At 31.0% G+C, this 20,860-nt stretch overlaps 1 protein-coding gene across 1 annotated transcript in view; it reads right to left on the bottom strand.

The window, feature by feature from the left end:
- Nucleotides 1-7,831: 7,831 nt before the first annotated feature.
- The window catches only part of LOC111612653 (uroporphyrinogen-III synthase-like), a 25,216-nt gene continuing 12,187 nt past the window's right edge, over nt 7,832-20,860 (bottom strand). The window contains exons 4-8 of the mRNA XM_023353889.1: nt 18,363-18,537; nt 16,879-16,956; nt 10,081-10,155; nt 7,911-8,013; nt 7,832-7,844 (exon numbers count right to left, since the gene is read on the bottom strand). Coding sequence (XP_023209657.1) covers nt 7,832-7,844; nt 7,911-8,013; nt 10,081-10,155; nt 16,879-16,956; nt 18,363-18,537 — 444 coding nt within the window. The remainder of the gene's footprint in view (nt 7,845-7,910; nt 8,014-10,080; nt 10,156-16,878; nt 16,957-18,362; nt 18,538-20,860) is intronic.

Raw genomic sequence — 20,860 nt, 5'->3', positions numbered from 1 at the left:
ATTCATTTAATTTCTTCAAATATCATTATTTGAAGTGTAAAAACTTGGACACAAACATCTTTAAAGCTAAGTATGCTTACTATATGGCACACAGGCTCAAAAATGTTCACAATCCCTGACATAAAACAAAACAGCATTCTCACAGAGCAACAAAAAAGTTGTATAAACTACATGGGATGCATAGATATAGAACAAAGACATATTCATAGCTACAGTCATTCTATGACAGAGCACATAAACACACAAAAACCTACATGTATAATAGCATACAAGATGGAGACATTTGACAGCATCCCATACTCATGGTTATTGCACATACTACAACTATACAAAATACAATCAGCACTCACTACATTTTTAGAAAACATAATGCAACACTGAAGAACAACACTATACCTCAGACTTCACAACACATACATTAAAGCAAACCAAATTCACACAAAGCAAGGCATATTCCATTAGGTTCACTTTAGTTTTGTCTGGCCTTAAACCCACTATCCAATAGGTTAAACAATACTAAATATGGATGCTACATCAAACACAACAAAACACAACACATGTTATCTCATCTTATCTATATCAAAGATTACACTTACATGTTGTGGCGTTACAAACGATAACTGTTTAGAGTTTGGATAAGTTCACAAGCACTTTCGATAACTTATAGTTACCATCTTCAGGTGTAAATCGAAAACAACAGTTTTATATTTTGAAACTTTCGAACAGCTTGTTGATCTTAACGAAGAAGCTAGATAGAACACCAATTTAAATTGAAAATTTAAATATAGCTTAAAAATATTTTTTTGCACGCAGTATGAATGATGTAGTATTCACAAACAATAAGTGCTAAGCAATGCTGAAGCTCTAGAAATGCAGATTATAATGTTTAAATAGTGTTGTCCATATTTGTGGAATTTCTAGAGTTGTTGCATTACACGGTGTAAGAGTTTATATATATAGATTCTCCCAAATAAAAAGTTCTTTTTGAATGTTGAATCCTTTTAATAGTTTTGTTTGGGCCCAGATCAGCTGATATTCCTGATCAAACACTTTTTTCGCCAATTCCGTTGATGGTCTATTATAGGCATGGCCAACATACGGCCTGCGGGCCGGATGTGGCCTGTGTAATGGATTTATGTGATCCGCGATTAATCTTTCAATATTAGCTACTCAAGTCTGAATAGATCAATGAAAAATTCTGACGCCTATAAAAAAAAGTTAACAACTCGCTGTCTGGTTAGAGTTAACCCTCCATTACAAATCTCTTAAGTACAGCATAGAATGTTGATAAAGCATGATAATGTGAAAAATGTATCTATAATCTCTATGTACAATTTAGTCTCTACGGGGTGACACCACAATGAGATCTTCGCACCACCTCAAAATCTTCCTAGGGCAGCCTCTGGTTCGGCCCGTGAAAAAAGCTCTCTCTCCAATTTGGCCCAAGGGCAAAAACTGTTGGCCACCCCTGGTCTATCATCTACATGGACAACATAAAACTCTACAGATTTCCACAAATACAGCTAAATCACTTATTAGACATTACGTGCACTTACTTCAATAACATTCAAATGGAGTTTGGCCTAGACAAATGCAGAACACTTCACTTAAAGGAATTCTGAACCACATAACTACACTCAGCAGATTTAATAAATAGACAATCCTCACCAAGCATCTTAATTCACTGAGATTACTTATTTCAATACAAACTAACGTTTTCAACCTATTCAAATTGAAGATGGCCTATTGAATACATTGAAAACATTAGTTTGTATTGAAATAAATAATCTCAGTAAAGTAAGGTACAGTACATGGTGAGGATTGTGTATTAAGGAATCCTGAAGAAAGATGCTTTTGTTCTCAGAAACACAGATGTCATTGAATTCATGGATGAAAGTTTAAAGATTTAGGATTATAACAAGCCAAACTCAGAGAACATGCACAAATAAAACAAAGTAACAGAAGAATACAATAGCAGATTAAATGCAATACAAACAACACAGCTAAATACAAAACACACATTTGAAGCAATCAACCCATTGTCCCAATATCGACATATTCCTTGAATTATACATTGAACACACAGAACTAGATCAACTCAAAAGAAAAACACAGCAAACCTGCCTAAGTTGTGAAGAGAAAGGCAAACTCTTCCTTGTAAAAAAAGAATAATGCTTTACAGATATTTTAGATCCACACTACAAACAAATACAGATACAGAGTTTTTCTACAGAAAATAAGAAATATCACAGCTATACAAAATTGTAATTCTTGTAGATGAAAACATTACACTGCTGATCTGAATCTAATCATCAAACAGACTGGATTCAATGTAGCTTACAATCTCAGCTAGGATCACACTGACAAAACTGCATCAAATTTCTGGCTGATTCATGGATGCCACTTTGGAGGGACAGAAGAGTTCACAACTGCTTTACAAGAACAAGTTATAAATACAAAAACCTACAGAAATCACATTTTAAAAGATAACATTTACAGACGACACTTCTAAGATATGCCCATAAGGCATAAAATTATACATCACATCGCGTTGCAAGCTTTTAGCACAAATAGGACTACTTACATTGAAATAACCAAATAGCAAACATAATACAGGTAGCCCTCAGTTTACACCGGCTCAATTTATGCCAATTCACAATAATGCCACTGCACAATTCACCATTTCGTGGTGTAATTCCCAGATTTTCCCTATGCCAGACTGATTTTCGTTTCAGTGTTGACATATTTACTGAGCCAGAACATTGTGCATTCGTTAAAACAAAGATTTTTATTGAATATATTTTTTTTTTCTGTTTAATATTATTGGATATGTATACATTTGCATTAAATTAATATTAAAATACTAAATGTTTAGGTTCTCACGAGTCAAGTTATTAAACTTAATAGTGCAATAAATGTCTGAATCCAGAGCGCTAATGAATGCGAATAGTTTGTATCCCATATCAGTTCTTTCAGGAAAACACCTTACGATGCAGTAGCACTTCTGGCAATCACAAATTATCGTTAGTGAGACAAAATCTACTTCTCGTTGGCCAGACGATACCTTCTTATTGGCCAGATTATATCTAACTCTCCTTAGCGAGATGAAACCAACTGCAATTTTTACGCCCAAACTGACCATCTGTGTATATGCACTGCGCGGCCGGTAGCATATCCTTTCAACTATGGAAAGTTTGATGAATGAACTTTGTGAGTTACACAATGATTGGGAGTGAAGTGCAAATGTAAAAAGGAGCATCATCGCATCCATTAAACCATATTCCAAAATTATTAATGAAAGAAAACAAAAATCAAAACAATTACAAATGGATACTTTTTTCCGAAAAATGTAAGAGATCCGAAACTTTGAAATATCATTTGTTTTTCTTAAGATTTTTTTAATAAAAACATTTCATTTTATTTTAGCATAAAATACATTTTAAAAAAATTAAATTTATAATATATGTATTTTGTATTAATAAACAAAATTATTTTCTTATTTTTCACTTATGTAAAACTTAATCCTATACCTCACTGTAAATATGGGTTCATTTTACACCAATTCAATTTGCACCGGTTTTTGTAGGAATGGAACTGCAGCATAAACCGAGGGATATCTGTATTTGGTTAATTTTTTCCGAAATTTGATTCGTTGGCAGATTACCATTTGATATTTGGCTGTGAATGGTACAGTTTCTTAGAGTTAAGATTACAAAATATTATGATATCTGAAAAATTTAAGACACAGTGGTACCTCAGAATACAAAATTAATCCGTTCCGAAACTGAGATCGTATCATGAAAATGTCGTAAGGTGAATCATTTTTCCCCATATGATTACATGTAAAACCAAATAATTCGTTCCAACACGAAAAACACACTCAAATTAAAGCTAAGTAGTACATTTAAAAAAATAACTTTAGTAAGGAAATCACTGAAAAATGCATTTTGTAGTTGTAAATGTATAAATAACCATAATAGAATAATAATTGATAAAAAAAAAAAAAATGTAGTTTTATTTGCACTTTACCTTTGAGGATAGACGGTGGAGATGTAAACTGGTGGCAGAGGAGAGGGAGAAGAGAAATGATACTAAAACTTAACTTACATAATATAATGTAACAATAACTTAAAAATAACTTAACACTAATTTTTTAATCTTTTCTGCTTTATATATATATTTTTAATTTTTTATTCATTGCTTTTTGCTTTCTTTCCTTCACTTCCACCAGCACTTTCACTGGATAGAGGTTGCTTGGTAAAATATTTATCCAAAGAGGTTTGGTTTGCCTACTTTTTAAAATGTTTCTAAAATGACTTAGGCAAATGTCATTACTCCGAGCGGCCAGTGTGAACCTTTTCGGAATGTTTCTTTTCAATAAAATCAGTCTCTTTCTGATAATACCTCAAGATTTCCTTTATTGAGCGAGATCCTTCCATGATGAAACAAACACACGGACTGACTTGTGAAACCAATGAACATAAGTGAATAAAAAAATGGTGCTATGAACTAATGTAATGTCATATGGTGAGTTTTTGTTCGTATCGTGGAGCAAAATTATGTTCAAATTTCATGTTGTATCCTGAAAATTTCGTATGCTGGGGCATTCATATCCTGAGGTACCACTGTACATTTTCAATTCCTGTCTACTTGATCATTGAATCTGTGCCATTTCATACCATCCGAGTGTCGCGATAAACACGACAATGGTAGGTTGAAATAACAAAACTCTTTTTATGGTTTTCATTTTGATGTTTCTTATATTATAGTATTTGATTTATATAACTACAAAGTTTATCTTACATAAGGGTGACCAATCTAACACATTTTAAAAATTCTTTATTCTTCTACTGTACACAATTTAAAGAATTTTTAAAATGCATTAGATTGTACTCTTGGGTGATAAACCAGGGTAGTTTTACCAGAATCAGGTGGCAATATTGATTAGAAGTACAAAATAATCTAATAATCTTAATCTGTGCCATTTTTATTTTTTGCCCGAGCAGAGCAGTGTTGGACTCATCTGCTAGTTTTATTAATTTTATTATTTTATATTTATTATGGTATACAGTAGACTCCTATAACATGGGTTCCTATAGTTCGGATTCCTATATCATGACGAAAAAATTGCGACAGTATCCATACAAACATGCTAAAAAAACTCCTATAATTCGGTAAAATGTCATTGCCGACTCGTGCCGCGACAGGATTGCACAAACTGTTGAGTTTAAACGAGCAGTGGACCTACCAAAAACCATTTGTTATTTAACATCCATAAAAATTATATTTATATTAATGATGTCTCTAAAGTTCAGAGAATTTTTTGCAAAAAAAATAATTTATCAGGAAGCACGCGAGGGCCATCCGGTGACAATCTCCGCGACGAAAACAAGCTTAAGCAATGGCGTAGTCGAACGGTGCACACTCAGTAAGTAATCCTATAATTTTTTGTTTATAGCATAGTTTATATGGATTATTCCCAAAAAATTATACGTATTTTGGAAATGTTGAGTCAAATTAGTCCAGAATCGATTAATTTTATGGAAGAAATNGATGGCAAGCTCCACGACGAAAACAAGCTTAAGCAGTGGCGTAGTCGAACGGTGCACGCTCAGTAAGTAATTCTACAATTTTTTGTTTATAGCATAATTTATATGGATTATTCCCAAAAAATTATACGTATTTTGGAAATGTTGAGTCAAATTAGTCCAGAATCGATTAATTTTATGGAAGAAATCTTTCAAACAGCCGTAGTCCGTAAACTGCATACGTGCCGGGCTGTGATTGGCTGGTCTCCTACAACCTGGATTCATAAAAATGGAACCTATCTACCGTGTTATAGGGGGGTCGACTGTATATTAATAATTTAATGCAATAAGTTCTTTGTTTAGAATACCAGAAAATATTCTTAAAATTCTAAAAAGCAAAACCACAGATTCTGGTTGTCAGTAAATTTTCCATAGCAACAAGATTACCAGATAATTTGATACAAAATTTAAAGAATTAAAATTTTGGAAAATTTAGTGATAATTATTAAAAAATATTTCAATGGAACATCTGAAAGTGACCATAATTCTTTATCCTTTAAACTGGTAGTTCTTAAACTTTTTCAAGATGTGTCCTCCGAGGACAACAGTTATAACTTATGGTCCATGTGTGCAGTATACACTACAACCCCCATTCTATTGAGTAATTTTGTTTAATTTTTCTTCTGGGCAGTATTTTTTTATTTCCACTGCATAATTATTTTTTATCTTTAATTTTTTCCATATCATATAATATCATCATCACATTACAACAGCAATTTTAGCAATTGAAAATGTTGGTTTTGTTTCTGTCCCCCCAAGGATGTTGATCCCCACTTCAGGAAGCTCTGCTCTAACAAACAAACTGTTACATCACTGCAACTCTCTCATCTAATGCTATATTCCTACTATTGATATTTTTGATCTTTTAATACCATCTAATTTCACTTACAATATGCAAGACATCAACATAATACAAACTAAAAGTTGGTGTCAAAATTTTGTCCAGTAAGATCCGTCCTAATTTAAATGGTATTGACCAATTTGGATGAAGGATATGTGAAAGGGAAGAAATAAATTCTGTTTTGTGAATTGCTAGAAGTTTAATCCAAATTGTTAATGTTAAACAGTTTTGGTTATCTTTGGTTAAGCTTATAGTTTATTGAATTTGACTTTTGTTGGTTTTTTAATTATTGATATTGTGAGACTACAGGGGTGTTACGATGTTACTCTAACCCCTTTGGTCCATCGGGTCATTAGGACTCGCTCACCAAGTCATTGGACAACTTTTTATAGAATGTCGCTGGGATCACCAGATCCTTTCGATGTCAGGACTGACACCAGCAAGGATAGAAGTTTTGTGCCCTAATTCGTGATGTTATGATCTAGATGTTAAATGGAGGGCTATATTCTATCGAGCAGGGAGGAGTTGTGGGTAAGTTCTGATCATAGCAGGGTGATTATCTGTACTTAAGTAACTGAGGGAATTGATTAACAAACAACAAAAAGGATTTAATGAGTAAAATAAAACAAAGAGATACATAATATAACCTATCGTAAATCGAACTTATCTAAAATACACCTCTAAATGCACGAGAGAGAGAGAGAAAGTTTACAATTGGTTACAAATAATGATAATACCTCAGTCAATCAAACTTGGAGAATGCAAGATGAATGCTGGAGAGTCAGAGTGGGACTATCTTCTTCTTCTAATTAGTATAGCAGGTTCAAATTCCATGGACTGCCTGTCGTTTATGGCATGTTTCTTCTTCCCTTGAACTGCCATCTCTGTGGCAAGTTCCTTTCGTTGTAGACTGTGCCGAACTTGTGTATTTGTCCCCTTTTTATTCTAAGTTTCCACCAATCGGATTTTAGGATTCTGATCATCTGACAGGACATACATCTGACGCTAGAGACAGATGTTCATCAGATATTTGCGATAACAACTTTCTAAGAGAAGTTCTACTTCCCTTTCCCACACAAATCACAACTTTTGTCTATTTTATTGCTAAAATATTACATTGAAATTATTAATCAAGCAGGTAAAAGTCTAAGACTGTACCAGCATGTGACAAAACAAACTGAATAAATTTTCAAATAAAATCAATCTCCACTCTTGCATTCTCACAATATATTTCAAAACAACACTTAATGACAGTAAAATATAGATTTTATTGCAATGTACAGTTTCTTTAATTTATAACTATAATTATAATATAAACCTCAAACTTACCTTTGTTTTAATAAGAGTTTCAACAGTTTCATGTAATAAAGGGTGTGGACAAGTTTCATAAACTATTACTTTTTCAATTTCTTTTCCTAAAAAGATATTCAATTAATACAAATTAGATTTAATACAAAGTAAGAACTGAAAAATTAACTTACAATAAAAATTTTCCAAACTTACCATGCTCATTCAGAGTTAAAATATCATCATTTGCTAAGTTACTACAAGGATATAAGAATGGTAATGTAGGTAGATCAGTTTCTAGTAAGAGATATATTTCTATTATAATTACAGCAATATCAAAGAAAAGATAATTTGAAAACACATTTCAATATAATTAAAACTACTACAGTAGAGCGTATTTTATCCAAAGGTCGGTTATCTGAAACGTCGGTTATCCGAAGGAATTCCAGTCGACAAATTTAAATTTTCGCCAGTGCTGTGGCACTGTAATCTTTGGCTATGTCTTCAGCTATTCAAATATTTTACGTTTTTGATACTAAATTAACTTCTGAAGTATAAATTTTTATTGTTTTTATATTTTTCAATATATTTATTTTGTTTGTACAAAATAAAAAAATAATTTTTAACGATACAATAGTCTTCGTTAGGCTTAATATCGACGAAAATTCAACGCGAAGCGACACGCAACGGAGAAAAATTTCAACACGGGATAAATTAGTATATTTTTTCGTACATAATTGGTTATCCGAACAACCCCAGTCCCCAATTGATTCGGATAAATGACGCTCTACTGTAAATATTTTAGGTTACATGATATTTTGGTTCATTAGATTAGTGCTGGTGAAATAAGGTATAATAAATGTAACATTTTAAAAGATATCCAGTGATTTTCAAGTTCATTAGATTATTAATTTATTACTTATTTTTATAAATTACAGTAGAACCGCTCTAGTCCGCCCTCGGCTAGTCCGTCAGTCCGGTTAATCCGACCGTGGTTGGAGTCGAGAAACTTGTCCCGACTCGTCAGTGACTCACTGTCTGTGGCATTCTTCTGTGTTCGTTACAGTACTGTATATGTTTTACATTGTGTGTATGTGTACAGTTTTGTGTGTGTTTTCAACATGTCAGGAGTGAAATGTACACATGTTACTCTTTCATTAAATGAAAAATTAGCAGTGCTACAAAGACTGGACAAAGGGAAGATTGTTTATTTTACTTTTTTCTGATAATCCGACCTTTTTGCGTTCCGACCATACCCCCCAGTCCCAAAGGTGACAGATTAGAGGGGTTCTACTGTACACTTAATTAAATTATGTGTATTTTGAATAAGAAAATCATTAGATTTTACAGTAGCTTGTTTAAAATTTATAAATACCATATTGTTATGGATTAAAAAAAAGTCAATAGATGGTGCCAATAACACTTTGCCAAGCTATTTAAAGATGTCAACTTGCAATTTTAAATGGAATATTTAAATTTAAATCCACTGTACACTCAAATACCTCGACATTAATGGATTTTCGCCAATAGGTGGAGTGATATTAAGTGAAGAAAAGTTCCAATGACCAGCATGTGACATTAAATGAATTTAACTGTATAAAAATTTAAATATTACAAAATACAGTAGAAAAAGTTAGGAAAATAATTTTCATATTATAACTTAATTTTTTGAATTAATAATCTTTGTTTATAATTTAAATTGGTTTGCCCTATGATACTATTTGAACTACAGTAGAGCGTCATTTATCCGAATCAATTGGGGACTGGGGTTGTTCGGATAACTTATTTTTCAGATAACCAATTATGTATGAAAAAATATATTAATTTATCCCGTGTTGAAATTTTTCTCCGTTGCGTGTCGCTTCGCGTTGAATTTTCGTCGATGTTAAGCCTAACAAAGATTATTGTATCGTTAAAAATTATTTTTTTGTTTTGTACAAACAAAATAAATATATTGAAAAATATAAAAACAATAAAAAATTATACTTCAGAAGTTAATTTAGTATCAAAAACGTAAAATATTTGAATAGCTGAAGACATAGCCAAAGATTACAGTGCCACAGCACTGGCGAAAATTTAAATTTGTCGACTGGAATTCCTTCGGATAAACGACACTCTACTGTATAAACAATTTTGAAAAGATTTCTCAAAAAGCAAATGAATATTAACAGAGCTACTAATGCAATTCTTTTCTTATAAATAATTCATTATTTAGTTTATTGTAATATAAAAGATCAAACTGCCATTACTATAACTGAATAGTAAAGAGTAATTTTAGTTTCTCAAACTTCATAGTCTGATCCTTCATATTACAACATTATACAGAGTCTCATGCATTAGTAAAATGTATAAATATTTACTTACGTTCTAAAATTATAGAAACCAGAGCTTTGGCACTTCCTGAAATTTGTCCAGAGCATACTATCTGCAGTTTTGATTCTGAAATATTAATTTCATATTAAAAAAATAATAATTTATTTTCTGTATAAACATATTATTAAAATAAAATCTGTAAGATATAGTAAGAGTATTTATTTCATTTATTCTATACACAAGTTTTCAAGGCTTATTATTGAATAATATATCTGACATAAAAAAGACATAATAAATTAGCTTAATAGATAATTTTATCTAATTTGATTATGATTAACATCTGTATTCATTTGAACATATTTTATGAAAACAAAATATGTTTTTGTTAATCATAAACAGTTTTACAAGAATCTAAGCATATGAAATTAAAACTTATATCTGTAAAATATAGAAAAACATTTTTTATGTGTAGTTAATTTTTAAGATCATAAAATCTTAAAAATAAAATTTAACTTGTTGAATTAAATTGTATTTTAAAAGTGATCTTAAAAATACTAACATTTTCAAAAAATGAGAACATAGCCTACTGTATGCAACAACAAACAAAAATTAAACACCCATGTCCCATGTTGGATATTATCCTTGTTAAGTATGGGCTTTACCATTCATTTAATCAATTAGGCCAATGTTTTGGATGTCATGTGATTCAAGGCCTTGTCATTTGTTGTCCAAAGTGTAGTACAGAAGTGCATAAAGAGAGCAGTGAGCTATTGTGCATTTTTTCATGGCTGAAGGCTTTTGTGATTATTTTATAATGTTCTTTTCTCTTTTACCTTAAAATTTAAAATGACTCCTGGATATATTTGTTGTTGAACCAACTTTACTTTGTATTCATTAATATATCTTCCGTTGAAGAATGGTAAACAACCTTTATGTATATACTAAATCTTCCAATAGACACTGGGTCTCCTGTAAACACCATATGGGCTATTTAGTTTAAACTGCTAAATAGATGCCGAGTGTCATTACATTCTTATGCTCAGCTCGTAAAGCATAAGAATGTTCTGTACGTGCTGTGATAATTTCCCATGGAAATCTTTGAAAAATGTTTTTAGTATGACACAACTGTAGTATATGGTAAATAATACATTAGTGGGCATATTGTTCTGTATTTTCTCTTTTGAATTCTCCATTTTATACAGATCAGTGAAATATATGTCAATCAAAATGACAACCAAGAGGTCTTACAGCATTATCTTCAAATTGAACATAGTTGTGAATTCAAAAGAGTCCTCTGGAGAAATTCAGCAGTGTAGAAATTCAAATTGCATCAAAAGCAAATTTGCAAGTGGAGAAGCAAATGTGATGCTCTTAAGATTATCAAGAATAAGAGTGAAGCAAAGAAATTGGCAGGAGGAGAGTGCAAGATCAACAAAGAATTAGAAGGCTCTGCAGTGGATCTGTGAGCAGAGAGAGAAAAATAAGCATATCTCTGGATGGATGGTGATGGACAAGGTAAGAGAAATCTTCACCAAGTTGATGAAAGTGATAAACAAAATGCAGTGTTCACAGCTAATGGAGGGTGGCTGGAAAAATTCATGAAATGTAAATATGGTAATACCGTAATTATTTTATGATTATGATAGTAATGCTGTTATGCAATAGTGTACTTTTCTGTTAAATGAAAAGTTCTATTAATTACTTGCAATTTTCATTATTTTGTAGAGAGAATGGATGGGAAAATCATGGCCGGTGGTAGTGGAAAGAAGAATGAACTGTATTTCTCCCTTTTTATATCACTAATTTGAATGCAAAATTATGTGAGAATGGAACAGATGGCAGGTCTCCAACAGGGGTCAGGGGCTAAGTATATTCTGTCCAATTGATGCCTGAGCATCTATTAGAAGATTTACAGTACTACTAAATGTCTGAAATTGTTTGGCTTATTGTAATTAAATACAAAAAAAAATGGTGCAAAATATTGCCACATTTTAAGAATCCTACAGCCCAAATGAGAACAGAAAAAAAAAAAAAAAAAAAACATAAAACAAGTTTCATTAAAACTGGGCCACAGATTACAGAGTTATTGCAGTTTTTCTGCCAATGATGTCATTCTTTATGACATGACTTTTTAAAGTTGCCAATTACTAATTACAAATAATGACTTTGATCTATAAGCAAATTGACATTTAGAAATTTTCAATTCCTTCTCCAACCAACCCAATGATCATTTACCTGCAATTTGACAAAATATCTTTCTTTCAGTTAATAGCATGGTCAATAGTCAGTAGTTGTTTCAGTTGTTTTTATTTCCTTTCTTATTTATTGAGATTAGTACTATCTTATTCCAAATGTAATCATTTAATTATATAATTTTAACATTTATGTTCTAGAATTTGAATGTAAGGCAGAGTAATATTCATAAGAAAGTCTGTCATGCCCAAATACTTTCAATTTTTCAATTTTTGCAAAACATAATTACAACTATATATTGTTAAAAACTGTTGTAAACTTGTAATTGTATCATATGTTGTCACCACTTGTGCACCAAATGTGGACTGTTACACATCTCCTTTATTACTGCTCCCAGCACCTTGTTGTAATGCTTGCACCTGCAACTCTGTCATCTTAATGTTTTTGATATATACTGTACATAATCTGTCTGTATAACTTTAGTTCATAAATGTAATTGGCTAACTTATAACTGTTTTGTTCAGCACCCTGTACATCATGCCACTCTGCAATGTTATGAAGATTTATTACACATGTCTACACTGATAATGCTTACTGCTCATACAGTTATAACTGTGTTTTCATCTTTATATTGTATAGCTTTGGGCATAGTTTTAGGTTTATTTTTACCTTGTATAATTTTAAATATACTAAAACCTTTAGTTAATACCAATTAATGAGGGACTATTTTCTGATAGAAAATAGTCCAAAATTTTGAGTTTTTTCGTTTCCATACTTATGTAGTCATTTTTGTGTTTATTAAACATTTTCACTTTAATTCCTGAACATTTGTGCCCATCATTGGTCTGATAAACCCTTTCTATTATCTGCCTCATAGTTGTTGATAATTTAATTAATATAATAATCTCTCATCTCAAATTGTTATCAGAAATGCAATAAAAAATTATAATTACTTGTAAGGAAGATGACATGAATTAACAAGACTGCAATGAATGAAGTGTTAACGATTAAGTATGTAAACAGGGTTGAGTGGGTGTATGTGATGTCATCCCAAATGTACTATAAGAGGAAGATGAATTAAAGAATCGAATGAGGTAGTGCTAAGGAGCTAGTGAGATTGACAAAAGGCTTTCCAGTTCTAGTGACAGTTTATTGGCAATGGTTAGACAAATTAGTAAGATTCATTGTGCTTTTTTGACATTTTTCATATTTTACTTGTCGGTTTTGTGGAGATTGTTCTAAGATAATTGTAGCTTAATTTTTAAGTCCCCAATTGTTGGGATAGTTTTGCATACATGTTTTGATTTTTCGATAAATTGTCTTTATTTGCAAGTTATTCTCTAACATTATTTCTTCATTTTACATATTTGGGCTTTTAACAATAAATATATTTTTTGCATTACATATAGTAATTATTTCAGGTTTTGATATTAATAACAATTTTCATTTATTTTATTGTCCATGCAAAGTCCAGGCCTAGAACTTTCAAACTCTTTGTTTATGTAATGCACCATTAGAATGTTATCCGGGTTTTTGATTTGATAGATAAGACATTACAACAAGAGCAGGTTTCAATGTACAGTTGACCCCCCTATAACACTGTTGATAATTCCGTGTTATATGAATTCCATGTTGTACGAGTCACTTAGATTTTACAAATACATGTGCCGGGCTGTGAACGGCTCACGTATTTGTAAAATCCAAGTGAATTCATATAACACGGAATTATCAACAGTGTTATAGGGGGGGTCAACTGTATATCACAAATCTATTTTTGTTGCTGCAGCAATATGCATCATATACAACTCCACAGGCACTGTTATGAATACATTGTTTGTAAATTGTAAGTACTGGTGCTGTAAGTACAGTGAAATCAATAATAAATTCAGCAAATCCATGCAAATATGATGACACACAATACATACTTTATACCTCACTATGATAATACTATGTCAAATAGTCAGTGTAAGTTGTAGAGTTTTTTCATCCATAAAAAATGAAATAAAAAGAAAGATTTTAAGATTTTGAAAATACAGATAGAGAAAAGTGAAAATAATTATGATAACATAAAAGTGCAAAATACAGAAAATACAAATTATTGAGAGTGATACTGATGATAAAAGATGTACTTTTGTAGATGATAATGAATGGCATGATGTTACATACAATACCTGCCAGTCACTCAAACTTTTTGGAGTGCAATTTTAAATGTAATATTAAGTCCAACAATTACAAAAAGCATGCCAAGTTCAAATTTGGGTGCTTGAATTTAAAGATGTTTTTTGAGTTGCAGTCACTCATATTTGAGATGGAGTGTTAGCAACGTCTCGTCTATGTGGCTTACAGAATTGTGTTTATTCTCAAGATCTGTTTGATGAATTTTGATTAAACTTTGCCATTTTCCATTAATTATGATGAATCCAAAAATGTAATAAGGGTCCATTTAAATGTAAAAATTAGGAGCCCATGACTTCATTTTCAATATACAGAGGTATTAAAGTGACAATGTCTGTGCTCTTTGATGCAACTGAATGCACTTAACTGAATTTAGGCCTAGGAGTCAAAAATAAAAACAGCATTGCATGTGCCTACCAGAAAATAGGTGTGAAAAACAAACAAAGCAATCAATAGTGATTGCTTTGCTTTTTGATTGTATCTCTGTGTCAGCAAGTGCAAGGATCGTGCCTCCCATGGCCGGCAGGTACGTGGATCACCTCTCCCATGATCTGTGGTATGTCTATAAAACATTAAAAGAATGCAAAGAAGTTGTCAATGGATGAAATGGAACAGTTGCTTGTTAAATGGTTGCAGCAAGTTCAGAGTGCATGCATCCCTGTGAATGGAGCTGTACTCAAAGAAAATGATATAAAAATCACAGCTAGACGAATTGTAGTAGACTAATTTGCAGCATCAAATGGCTGGATAGACAGGTTTAAAAGAATGGATTCATGTATTACAGCATTTCAGGAGAGAGTGCTAGTGTTGATGCCAACACAATTAAAAGAAGTGAGAAACTCTACCCTTCCCTGATACCTTGACAAATACACTCCTTGTGACATATTCAATGCCAATGAAACAGGTTTGTTTCTCAACTTGTTGCCAGATAAGAATTATGTTCTGAGAGGCAATGACTACTGTGGGGATGAATGCAGTAAAGAATAACCATCCTACTTTGTAATATGGATAGTACTGAGAAATTGGAGGCTGTAGTGGACAAAAAGCTTGTGAAACCAAGAGCCTTCAAGAACGTTGCCATCTGCCATGCATTGGAAAGTGGCAAATTTTCTTGAAGCTGTTCCATAAGATTTTCAAATCAACAATTATCAAGCAATGCATTGCATTGCTGTGTCTTAGGATCATGTCAAGGCATTAACAATTGCAAATTGCTTTAAGACTTTCAAATAAATGCAGATTCTAAACCTTGAGATGACACCAATGGATGCTGCTTTTCGTGTGGAAAGTAGAATTGATGACGAGGACTGGCATAGTACAGCACCCACAGATGCTTTTAGTAGAATACTGGATTTCAATGAATATGTGGCTTGCAATGATGTCATAGTGTGTGGCTTACCAACAGTGAAAGAACTATGTGCCAAGAAAGAGGCAAGCACCAGTACTAAAAATGTTCTGACAGCAGAACTTGGCAACAGTTCTGATGATAATAATGAAAAACCTGAGTGCAAGTCTAGTATTTCTGAGGGCTAACAGCATTGCAAACCCTCAAATCATACATTTTTGTCAAGTGTGCCAGTGAGGTAGACATGCTTACTGCGCATTATAAGGTACAGTGATTGGAGAGAGGTATTCCCGAGAACATTTCCAAGACATGGAAAGTCCAATATAAAATGACCGACTTCTTGTCCTTAGGCTTGCACTAAATCATGCTTTTTTAATTGTACAATAAACTTTGTCCCCCCCATTTAATTCTGTATACTGTATAATAGAATAAAGTTTTTATGTGAAATTATTCTGCATCTTTGCAGTTTCAAATTCAATTATGACAGTTCCCTGATTCACCATTTCATGCACTTAATGTTTATTTTTCCCTATCCAATATAAAACCATTATATTAGGGTTTCACTAGTTCTAGTGGAAGTTCAACAACAACAAGGATAAAATTTCACTCTAACAGTTATCTTGCAGGCAATTGCTAGAACTGAAATTTATCCTCCCTGTTGCAAATATGTATATTTCACTGTCATGGAACTGTTTTATCACATTAAAACTATAGATTTTTTGCACATTAGTATGATTTAAACTCTTTTAATCAAAATGTGATGAACAATTTTGCATTTTATTATTCTTTGTGTAATGTTAAATTAAGACTTCTTCAGTTAACAGAAAAATTTTTTACATGTTTTTAGTATAAATTGACATTTTAGTAAGTTAAGCAGTGTAAATGTGTTGTCCTCTACAAGTTTATTTAAAGTACAAATTAATGTTTTTTGGAATACACTGCCTTCATATATATAACACTATTGTTTTTCATTAGTTAAAAAACATATTTCAAACCTGTGATTTGCTTTAAGTTTGTTTACATTCAAATATACAACTAATTCAAAATTAAAACAAATTTTGAATTAGTTGTATATTAACAACATTATTATACCTAAAAAAAAATAAATGTTTTGAAATAAAGTAAAAATTTCTTTTTACCTGCCATATTTGATGTTGTTTCACCTACTACAAAATTTCTTTTCCTTCTCCATTCTGATAAAATCTTCTCTCTCTCAGCTGTAGAATTTTATATAAATATTTATTAATTTAAGTAGAGCAATAGTTATTAAAATACAGTTAAAAATTTATCAGAAATTTGTGATTAAAAAAAATCTAAAACAATTGGTCATTTTGAACAAATTACTTTAAGAAGCAAAAAGTTTATCAGCTTTTTTAGTCTAGAATCTCTGGATATTTCACTCATTATTACTCTATTTATGTATTAATATTATAAAAAAATAAACTGTTATTTAAATACAAACTAGTGATGTTATATTTAAAATAAAAAAATAAATTTAAAAATTAAACTATTTCTCAGAGAAGAATAAGACAATGCAAATGCTATAGACTGAATTTTGTGATAATGTTTACTTCTTATGAGAGAAACATTTAAAAAAATGTTAAGAGAATAAACTCTAGTAATCTTTGTAAACATATTTTTATTTTAAAATTATTCAAACAGCTCTTCTTATAGAATATTTGAAATTCTGGAATTTTGTTAATAATTATTTCTTTAATAATCATGAAATATAATAAATTTTGGGTTGATTATAAAAAATAATTTCATATATTATAATTAATGAAAACTTTTATTGTCATTAGTAAATTATAATTTATTAAGCATAAACTATCATTTAAACACATTGACTTCCAAAGTTAGATATGGCTGCTGCAAAAGTGTTGGAGTCTTTTATCACCACCCATATACATAAGTAATGCTGACCTGTCCATCAGATCAATTCTTTTTTTAAAGAATAATCTAAATAGCAATAATATACTTTAATTATTCTTTTTCTGTTTCCATAACAACATAATCATTTGTAGTATGTTACCACAGTAAAGACATTCATACATCTGTAACATACCTTAAAAAACTGGCAACAAAAATATTTACTTCAAGTGAACGTTCTTATTCTAAAGAGCTCGAAGACGGCAATAAAGCTGGCCGAAAATGTTTGGCGAAATAAATATCTTTGTAAAGATGTTCCATAATTCTTTAAGTGTTTTTGAAAACAGAAGCGAGTGTGAAAGTACTGGTGCTTTGGTTTTTATCTTTAGTTTTAAATTTCATTAAAGTAAATATATTTTGTTTTTTTAACAATTGAATTAAAAAATTACTATTATTATTACTTTTTAAAGTGTCATACATATTTTTATTTTTGCATTTTCCTTTTAAAAAATATGTACATCTCCAATTAACAAAGTAATTATTACCAGAATACATTTAAGCTGTGATTAGTTAATGATTAAACATAATAGTTTGACCGAAAGATACACATTTAGGCAGCCAAGAAAATATACACACATTTATATAAGTAAACCTTTGCTTTGTAAAAAATTTCTATCAATAATATAAGTAAATTAATAAACCTTAAAATATTTTTTATGATGATCATTAATGTTAGATATAAAATTAAAATTACCTTTGTCAACCAGATTTAAAGCATTAACGACGGCTTCTACGACTCTAGAACTTGTAAAAATGAGGCTGCCATATTTGTCAAATTGTTGCAGGCAAAGCAATAAGCGATCGGAATTAATAAACGTGAACGCCAAGGCTGGAATGACTACCGGTTCCAAATTGATTTTTTGCAATTCCTAAAATATAATTTATTAAAAATAATTTAATAATGCATTTATGTTAATACAAAATTAAATGTAGATAATTCACATTTTAAACTTTTCATTATTTAGGGAAATCAACTAATAAAATCAATTTCATAAGAATGTATTTGAAATATTATACAATCTAATTAATTTATTATTTATCACACATTCATTTTTACATAAAGAAAATAGTTGTACAGTAGAACCTCGAAAACTCGTCCCTCGATAACTTAGCACTCCGGATAACTGGTCCACACCTTGGCAGGGCGAAAAAATCCTTAGTTAATTAATTTTCATTATAGACAGCTTTATAAAAGTATAAAAGCTCTCATAAAGTATTTTTCTGAGGTCTGTCTTATCAGGTAAATTACTGTACACAGTGTATTCATTAATTTTCATTTTCATGTAGTAAAGGCTCTATGCCTTCATAAAGGACGTACTTTTCCTTTGTTTAAGGGTATTTGGGCAGTTTATTCTCTGTTATATTCTGTACAAGTAAATACTGTACAAGTACAGTACAGTATTTTCTGAGGAAATACTCGTACTTATTTTTTTTAACCCCATTCCCGATAACTCTGCATTTTCACAAACTCGGCCACCCTTCGGTCCACATTAGGTCGAGTTTTCGAGGTTCTACTGTAACAATATATTAGGTGAAACATTAAAATTGTCAGATAAACATTTGATTAAAAAGAAAACTCTAGAAATAAAAACAACTAGATGACCTTTTAAAAAAGTGTTTTAAAGTATATTTATATTTTTAATGTATCAATTTAAAATCATAATTGAGAAGTATAAAAATGTAAATAATAAATTTTTATGATTAATTAAATAATAATGTGATATAACCGTCGGCCATGTTTTTTTTACTATTTTTACCAAAATGTATTATTATGATAGTGGCAGACAACCAGAGGATGCCTTACCATATTTTGTGTATTTTGTTGCAGAGCTAGTAGCCTCAAAAGGAAGGTCGTCTCCATATCTTTGTAAATTTTGATGGACTGCTGATGGTGAAAAACGATGGAAGAAGAACAAAAACAAAGGTTTTACTTTATGAAAAAGTTTTATTTATAATTTTATTGTATATTAAATGTAATAAGGTGAATTTATAAGGACTTATATGAAAAATCAATGAGCTGTGTAACTTTCCAGGCAACAACATTTAAAATTACATGTGGCATCATCTGTTATGATATTTTATTAAAAAATTTTTTATATTATTAATTATTATAAAAGAGGGTAGGGATGAGTTTTATAAAAAACTTGTAAATGCTAATAACAAGTAAAATCTTCGAGTCTGACTCCATTTGAGATATGACATACGACCCCTCTCTATCTCTCCACCCCTTTTTCTTTGACCAAAATTTTATAGCATCAGTCCCCTAATACATAAACCTCTCTACAAAATTTCAAAAATTTTTGACAAAAGACATGTGAGTAATTAAGCATCAAAGTGGATAAACAAAATCATGCCTCCTCCCACTCACACTAATATTCATATATACAGAAAAATCCCCGAAAATTTTTTTTTGCATTACTTAACGTTTCAATGTCCCTAGGTCCAAAAAAATGTAGAAATTTTTGGGAAGTCATTTTTTGACCAATCACTATACTATATATAATTATTATCTATATATATAAAATTGCTTGTCCTGACTGACTCATTCACTCACTGATTCATCATCGCCCAGAGCAAACCGCTGAACCTAAAGAGATGAAATTTGGTAGGGTGCGTCATGAAAACGCTCACTAAGAACGAATTTTTTGAAATTCCTCTGCGAGAGGAGAGGAAGAGGATTAAGTATTAACCAGAAAAACGGCTTCTACTGTACTATTTTAGATGCAATTTTTTGTTTTTATCTGTTTTAGTAGGGTATACCATGGGAATGCACACTAAGAAGGGATTTTTCGAAATTCCCCAGCGGGGGGAGAGGGAGAGCATTAAGGCTTAACCAGAAGAACAGCTTCTACTGTACTATTTTACATGCGATTTTTTGTTACGTTTAGTCTTCATTAAGTACTTAAGTGTATTAAATTAATAAAATTTCAGACATTGTTATAAATATTTTTATATATTTTGATTTTTTAACCAAATGTTCGAACCTTTTTAAATTTGAATTTGTTATTGCGTATCGGTTCGATTATAGAACGATTGTAAACGTTCCAGAAAATTGATCAAATTGAAAATAGTTTGTTTGATTCTCAGCAATTCTCATCATTCTCGGCGGTAGGTGTTATATAACAATTACTATGGTTGTTGAAATACTGAATATAAATGGGGTTTGCTTGCAAAACCTCCGCGGGCGAAGTC

Source organism: Centruroides sculpturatus, unplaced genomic scaffold, assembly GCF_000671375.1.
Source record: "Centruroides sculpturatus isolate CEXI.00-Female unplaced genomic scaffold, Cexi_2.0 scaffold1829, whole genome shotgun sequence".
Lineage (NCBI taxonomy): Eukaryota > Metazoa > Arthropoda > Arachnida > Scorpiones > Buthidae > Centruroides > Centruroides sculpturatus.
The sequence above is the reverse complement of the archived record's forward strand: the minus strand, read 5'-3'. Positions and strand labels throughout refer to the sequence as shown.